This window comes from Sapajus apella, unplaced genomic scaffold, assembly GCF_009761245.1.
Source record: "Sapajus apella isolate SASKATOON/1434 unplaced genomic scaffold, GSC_monkey_1.0 scaffold169, whole genome shotgun sequence".
Lineage (NCBI taxonomy): Eukaryota > Metazoa > Chordata > Mammalia > Primates > Cebidae > Sapajus > Sapajus apella.
The window spans coordinates 667,164-674,554 of record NW_022437109.1 but is presented as its reverse complement, the minus strand read 5'-3'; the positions used below and the strand labels follow the sequence as shown (position 1 = coordinate 674,554).

The 7,391-nt window shown below is 50.6% G+C and overlaps 1 protein-coding gene across 7 annotated transcripts; it reads right to left on the bottom strand.

Moving 5' to 3' along the window:
• Positions 1 to 151: 151 nt before the first annotated feature.
• On the bottom strand, positions 152 to 6,542 carry RFX5 (regulatory factor X5). 7 transcript variants are annotated; one of them, XM_032267538.1, is made up of 11 exons: positions 6,371 to 6,542; positions 5,658 to 5,775; positions 5,375 to 5,503; positions 5,098 to 5,131; positions 4,596 to 4,678; positions 4,218 to 4,337; positions 3,907 to 4,026; positions 3,691 to 3,772; positions 3,177 to 3,378; positions 2,844 to 2,944; positions 152 to 2,681 (listed from the first exon to the last, which is right to left on the bottom strand). In XM_032267538.1, the coding sequence occupies exons 3-11, from the start codon at positions 5,488 to 5,490 to the stop codon at positions 1,689 to 1,691; spliced, it is 1,851 nt and encodes a 616-aa protein (XP_032123429.1). In that variant the 5' UTR covers positions 5,491 to 5,503; positions 5,658 to 5,775; positions 6,371 to 6,542; the 3' UTR covers positions 152 to 1,688. The 7 variants fall into 7 exon arrangements, with proteins under 7 accessions (XP_032123429.1, XP_032123428.1, XP_032123431.1 ...); XM_032267537.1 differs by having other exon boundaries at positions 5,651 to 5,775; positions 6,371 to 6,458; XM_032267540.1 differs by having other exon boundaries at positions 5,651 to 5,775; positions 6,311 to 6,397.
• Positions 6,543 to 7,391: the final 849 nt, after the last annotated feature.

Sequence of the window (7,391 nt, the reverse complement as noted above, 5' to 3'; positions counted from 1 at the left end):
CAAAAAAAAAAAAAAAAAAAAAAAAAGAGAGAGAATACATACATATATAGTGTTAAAAATATCTATAGCAGATAATAGACACAAAAATTAAGGACCAGTGATTAATGCTATGAAGAGGTGGGGGACAGGCTAGGGAGGAACACAAACACAATGGTATTTCAAATGTTTTAATGTATAAATTGTGTTACGGGTCATAGGTACTCATTAGTATGCATCATAATTTATTAACGTTAGATATACTCTTATATAGATATCAAACATTACATATTATAATTTCTTAAAATCTGCTGTGGTGGAAATAAATGAACACATAAAGTCTCCCTGAAAGAAAATCAGTATTTCTTGGGAAGAACCAAGATTCCCTGACAGAAACTACCCTATGTAGAGGATAAAGTAGGTCTTCAATAAATATTAGTTGGTTTACTGCTCTTCCCAAGGATACATCTAGAGGGTCTGCTGCATTCCTCTCCCATTGGTGCTGCCTGACGGCAGAACTAGCTCTTTCCGTGACATCTCACCTAAACCCCACAGTCCTGGCTAAGTCCTGACACATATGACAAGAGGCTGCCACCTGGTGGATACAGAGCGGACTTCATGAAATGGCTAGGAAGTAAGTCTTTCACTCTAGTTGGTGGAAGCGGCAATAGGGTGAGAGATAGGGAAGCAGGAATGAGGAGAAAACAAAAATGAAGACACAGGCAAAGGAAGGAGCTCCATCTCTGAGATGGAGGTAGGAAAAAAGGGACTGTGTCTGAGACTGGAGAATGGCTTCCCTCTCCTTCCTTCTGAGGCTAGAAGCAAGAGGAAAGACGCTACAGCTTGCATTAAGGGAAATGCAAGACTGAGGAGAAAAGAAAGCAGGTCTAGCTGATCTCCATTTAGCAAGCTTAAGTAATAGTCGCTGGGTGTCAGCGGCCACCCCAGCAACTCTCTGTTCCAAGTTTCCATCTGGGGAATCCATGTGATTTTGGGGAGGCTGACCCCACCCGTTTCCCCAAAGGTGTAATCCACCAAGTAGAATAAGCAAACTAGCATGTATGTAGCATCCTCCTGGCCACAGCGATTGGCCAGGGGTGGACATGTGACCCAGGCCTAATCCGTGTGAATGGTAGGGCTTTTGCTGGGATTTCTGGCACAAAGATGCCTTCTTTTTCTGATTGGACATAAATGGGGAAACGTGTAGTCCTAGGAATGCTGGCAGCCATGAAGTGGCCCAGACTTAAGATGGTCCTACAGAAGATGCAACAGTGAGAATAAAGTCTGGTATTTAGAGACATACTGAGCTACTGGGTCAGGCTTCAGCTGGAGCCAGCACTACCTGTGGACTTGCCAGTTACATCAATCAGTAAGTCGTTTTTATGTGAAGCCAGTTTGAAGTAGGTTTTCTGTGATTTAAAACCAAAAGATCCCTAACCGATACATTCATCATACTTAGCCCATTCCTACCTTCCCACAGGATAGCACAGGGATACAGGTAAGGTCACTACAGATTTATTGGTTACACTAAAGCCAAGGGTATCAAGCTGAAAAGGTTAGAGGCAGCAACCAGGTACTAAGAAGACTGGTCTGTACAGAGGAGAATGGACTTCCTTAGGAAAAGAACAGCCAAATGAGAAGCAAGTGCAGAGAAGGGCCTCTACGTGGCAAAGTTAATGTACGGATACAAACACTCTTCCCACAGACCTCTATCATGGGGGTGCTGCTTTGGGGTCTTTATGCTCCTGGGATAAGGAGCTTTGAAGCACATGCTCCTTTAAGTCTTTATTACCCTGTGCCGCAGTGCCTGCCTCTCCCTTTGCCAACAGAAAAGCCTCCTTTTGGCTTCTGCTGCCCTTGATGACACTCACTTTCGAGGGGACCAAGGGAATTTTATCTTCTGCTTCTTTGGTATGCCGGGAACTGGGGCCCCTTCCTCCTTTGGAAACACTACCATCTTCCTGACCCTGGGCAAGCACTGCCCCCCTTTCGGCCTCTCCCATTGGTCCTGGCCTCTCTGTCCCTCTGGCTGAGTTGCCTTCCCCTCCTGAGCCCCATGTCTCCCATGGTAACCTTGAGGACTGGGCCGAGTCCATGGCAGTTGCTGACTTCTGAGGGGTGGAATTCCTTTCCCCACTTCCACCTGACTTTTTTCGAGGGCGCCCCCGTTTCCTTTTGGCATCACTTGCTGTATCCTCTATATCCTGCTTCGCTGCTTTAGCTGGTGGGTCCTGCCCACTGGCCTCACTCACAGGTACTTCAGCTGTCCTTTTGACACCCTTGTCATGCGGTCCTGGGTCACCACCTATGCCCACCTCTCTGTTCTCTGTGCCCCGGGGCTGAGTAAGTCCCACAGGCGGAGCTCGCCCAGGCCCAGCTCCAGGTGCGGGCAAAGCAGGAACGGTTGGCAAGATCATGTTAATGATGGGCACAGCTGCTGGGGGGGCCCCGGCCCTACTAGACAGAGGCAACGTAGCCACTTTCAGGGCACCTGAAGGAAGCCTGGGGGCCAGGATAGGCGGAGAGACTGGGATTGGCGGAATAAGCGAGCGAGGGGCCCGGGGAAGGAGCAGAGGCAGCCGAGCCACTAGGGCGTTAACCTGCAGGCTATTGGCTCCTGGAGCCGAGCTCTCAACTACACTCTTCTTCCGCTCTCCACGTGCTAGAGGGCCAGCCCCAGCTCGGGCTTCCAGATCTTTAGGAGGCTAGAAAGTAAAGAGAAGAACACAGTAAGGTGGGAAGACTGAATACTGGAGGAAACATAGATGCCAGAGGCACAGGAGGTGGAAAAGTATGGGACCTAACAGGAGAAGGATATACTAAGCCCGCAGCCCAGGACAGCAAAGTCAGGCTACTGACATCCTTACCTGGGCTGGTCTCTCCGGCTTCTTGTGGGCTCCACCCTCTAGGTTCTCTAGACCATTCTTGGATTTAGACAACCGTTCCCGAGGTGCGTGTTCGTCCTCTTCTGCAGAGGTGCCGAAAAGGTAATAAAGTGAAGGTGAGGAGGAACCAGGAATAGGGGAGTGAGGCGATTCTGATTGACTGGTAGGGACAGGAAACAGGGTGCTAAAGCATGTCTTAGAAGGGTCTCCAGGAAGAGAAGGCAAATCCAAGGTGTCTCTATCCTAGTGTGTGGGAGGGCCATTGAAGCTGAAGGTGCCTTGGGGCTGCTGAGACATAAGAGAGGGTCCACCCACCAGCAAGCCCCATGGCCTTAAGCACGTGGGCATGTGCAGATCGGGCAGAGATGAGGTGCTGCTGTAGCAGGAAGCGGGCGACCTCAACGATGGAACTGAAGGACCGCTTCAGGATCCGCTCTGCCCAGTCGCAGGTCAGGGCACAGGCTGCCTCCACCAGTTCATCTCGAGGTGCTGGGGTTACTTCTGGGCCCATTTCTGGCTGAAGTAGGGAAGGACATGCCCAATCACACTCCAAATTAAAGAATCCTTGCCCCCTCTCTTGTCAGAGACCAAAGACTATTGACCAAAGCTGAGACCAGACTGGGGATGGGAGTATCCTCTACCTATCCCATTGCAGAAACCCACAAGTTCTCTTCATCCTCTGCTTCAGCTGTAGGGTTGGCAGAAGCTTATCATACTCATAAGCTATGTACATAATGACTGAGGCTGTTAGCCCTCAGAGCATGCCCCAAAGACCTCTGACTTTTACCTGGGAGAGAAGAGTGGAATTGGAGGGTGATTTGGTACTTACACTCTCAGAACCCTTTAGGTCAAGTCCAGGCAGGGGTGGCATAGACACCAAGGTCTTCCTTCGTATGCCACTGTAGCAATATCTGATGCAAGTTAAGGAGCAGCCAATATATGGCGATCTCCAAGCCCCTTGAGCAAGTTAAGCTCTTCCACTCCTGGCCCTCCACATCCTAAGTCTTCCTTGTCCTCCAGCCCCAACCTCTCTAGTCAAGGATACTTGGACTGGCCCCGGCCACCAAGCCTTCGGGCTTTGATGTCAGGGAAGATCTCTCTGATGATCTTGCCAAAGTTGGCTGTGCTGAGTGGGCGGCAACAGGCGAGACTCTCACAGTACTTCCTGAGTGAGAGGGGGGCAGAGTGGGAAGATACTCAGAGAAGGAGGCCATGGGTAGGCTCGAAGGGTCCCTAGGGATCAAGTGTGAGGAACCCTTTAAGAAGGCAGGCTTTATCAAGGCAGGAAGCTCTTCAGGGGTGAGGGGGTCCTATGCCGACCAACCCTCTCACCCCGCCACCCACCCCTCCACCCACCTATAGGCATCATAAACACTTTGCTTTGGCAGGCAGGTGTCAGTGTGCTCTTCTAGGTGGTTGCGGATCCACCTGTAGGCATACATGTACTCCTCATTGCTCAGTGTACTTGGCTCTGAGCTGCAGACACAAAAGGAACAAGCATTACTAAGACTCTAATAGTTGTCCTGGTTCTTCCCAAACGACCACTTCAATAGTGCTGGACCAAATTAGTTCACCCAGAATCTACCTTTCCCTGGTAAACCAAGTCAGGGTGGGGACCTCTCCTCTTCATCAACGGCAGCAGTTAGGAGCCTTCATAGTCACTTCACCCCTACCCAGTGAACCTTTCTCTAAGAATCAGAACTCTGCCATCTGAAACTCTACCATCAGACCTACCTTTTGTCTCCAGTGCTGGGCCCTGAGGGGAGCTGAAGGTAGAGATACAGCTTGTCGTTGTCAGAAAATTTCTGTACATCTTGCTGAGGTAGGGGAGAACAGAGGCAGGAGAAATAATAAGGCCAAGAAGGACCCAAGGTAGGACCCTCTGATCCCCACCCCAAAGTCTAGCTGACTTTAGAGGGTGTCAGACTGAAAAAGGACCTTAGAAATTATTTGACACCAGGTGCTCTGAGGAGCCCTACAGGCGACCATGGCGAGGAAGGGAGGAAAAGGGAGCAGCTCTGACTTCATCTCTGCTGGGCTTCTACACAAGTGCTCACAGAGATAAAGGGAGAGGCGCAAAGTCAAACTGGCAGTAAGTCTGCAAAGGCAACTATCTTCTGCCAAGGGAGATGCCCCAGCCTCTCCCACATGGACGTTGTGTTAATGCCCGTCCTCCTCACATCCTGTTCCCTCAGCACTTCCACCCCTCTATTGCCCTCTTCCGCAACACACTTACCAGGATTCCCTCTACCTTGTTCTGCACGGCCTTGCTGTGGGGAAGAGGAGAAAGCTGGAGGTCACACAAAAGATTTTCCCCGTCTCTCTGTCTGACTGCTAGGGAGGGAAACGGACTGAAATGTCCAGCAGGTGCTCAAGGATGGCCACCATGGCCAAGAATGTCCCTCTGCTCCCATGCACTTGCCGAGAGGCAGTTCATCTACAGCGCAAGTGAAGGGCTCCAGGGATCTATACCCAGGTCTTGGACAGGATTTGGAGATGTGATGAGTACTTACGAAATGGTACCTCGGAGCCTTTGAAGAAGGGTGGTAGGTTCCCCAGCCTCAGCACCACCCGGGGGAGCCCTTCCCCCAGTCTTGGGGCTCTTAGCATCAGGCTCATCTTCTGCCATCCCGGCATGAGGGCTACAGTTGAGAGGGACAGGCATAAAGATGTAACTCACACTGGCCTTCCCTTCCCCTGAAGGCCCCAGGGCACCCTCATCTCCTTATCCAGAAAGACAGAGAAACAGAAACAAAGCCCCCGAATTTCCCCAGTGGTCTTTTTCTCACCACTTGCCTTCTCCAAAAATTAGAAATTATTCCATTACTTCGCCAGGCCCATATATACCCAAAGAGATCTTTGCCATCGCCATTCTATCAGCCCCACCTTTCTGAAGTCTCCCAAGTCTGGAAAACTGTAAAGGAAGAGAGAGGGGGACTGGGAATCCGTTACTAAGAAATTTTCATTTCTGCCTCTGACCCCATACTGCCCTCCTCCCTCTCAAAAACAATAACAATCACAAAACAAAGTTCTCTAATTCTCAAAAATACTCCTCACCATTGCATATGCCTGGGAGGTCAGAAAGGATACGAACATATTCTGTCCTTCAAGGCTTGGAAAAAAAACTGGGCCCAAGTTCTCATTACTTAATCTCGCCACGACTTCCCCCGCTGCTCCCCCTCCCCACGTCGCCGGCCCCTACGTCATCTCCCACAACAGCCCATTCTGAGGCGCGCCCCCACCTCCTTCCCTTCCCACTCCATTCAATCCCCCGTTTCGGCAAAGTGGGGGGGGGCGGGGTAGCGGAACTCAAGGGGCTGGGCGTCAGCAACCCGGCAGGGGAATGGGGTCCCAGATTCCGGGCACGTGCACATGGGTGAAGAAGCTGTGGAAGATACAGCCACATTCTTTTTCTGCTCTCCTCCCAACTCATCTTGCCCCCTCCCTACCTCTGAACAGTCGCCTTCCAGCACAAGCAACAATAAAGGTAAGGGAGAAAGAGAAACTACCTCGTAGCCACCTTCACTCCAGCCCAGCCCCAAGGTCCTGGCCCAGCCGGCTCGTGCGTTGCTTTATTTTCCTTTTTCTGAATGGTTGTAACAGCCGCGATCTGCCTAGATACACGGGCGGCCTGCCCTGTCATTGGTCGCTGCTGCCACCCGGAGACAGAAGGCGCCGGGCTCGCACCGCCGGCCGCTGAAGTCTGCCTGGTAACAGAATCTGATTGGTCAATAGGGGAGGGAAAATCCAAAGTTGGTCTTTTTTGAGTCAAGAGGGGGAAGTCCGGGTTGGGTTTCGGTTAAAACTGGGGTCGGTTGGGACTGCAGGTCCCAAGAGGTTCTTCTCTTAAAGGGACCGCAGGATGAAAGAACGGGCGCGCGGCTCCCTTTGGAGCTGTCTTTTCTTTCGCCCTCCCCTTTTGTGTTTCACGTTAATCTACGGTCCTCAGAGCTGACGGAGGAGAAGAATCAATGGATGATAAAATATCTAGAAAATGATGGGTAGGAGTGATGGAAGTTCGCTCTAAGCTTCTGTAATCCCCCATCACCACCATCACACGCATAATACAACCTGCAGACACACTCACTTGGAACAGACCTGCAATCTGGGCTCTCTTTCCTCCTTGATGGAGGCCTGAAAACCTCAGCAGTTGTACCACATTAGGCTAAAATGCTTTTTTCCTCTTAGTGTTTCTTGGTTTCCCATGTGTACTTTCCTTCCAAGGTGTTGCTAATGCTTTTGCATCCCCGTAGTTCTGCAGCTGGTGAACCCTGGAATTTTGACAGACTCCCACAGGGGGTGCTGGATGCCCCAGGAACTTTTTACCCTCAGGGAACATTGTACTGAATAAGTCATGGGTTCTTAACTCTCTTACTTAAGACGTTTTAAGGTTATGAGTCAGACGAAAGCAATGGACCCTTTACCATGAAAAATGCGCACACAGACCAAGTTTTGCATCTAATTTCAGAGAGGTCATGGACTCCAGGTTGATAGCCTCTTAAATGGATGTATTTTGTTTTGCACAGCAGA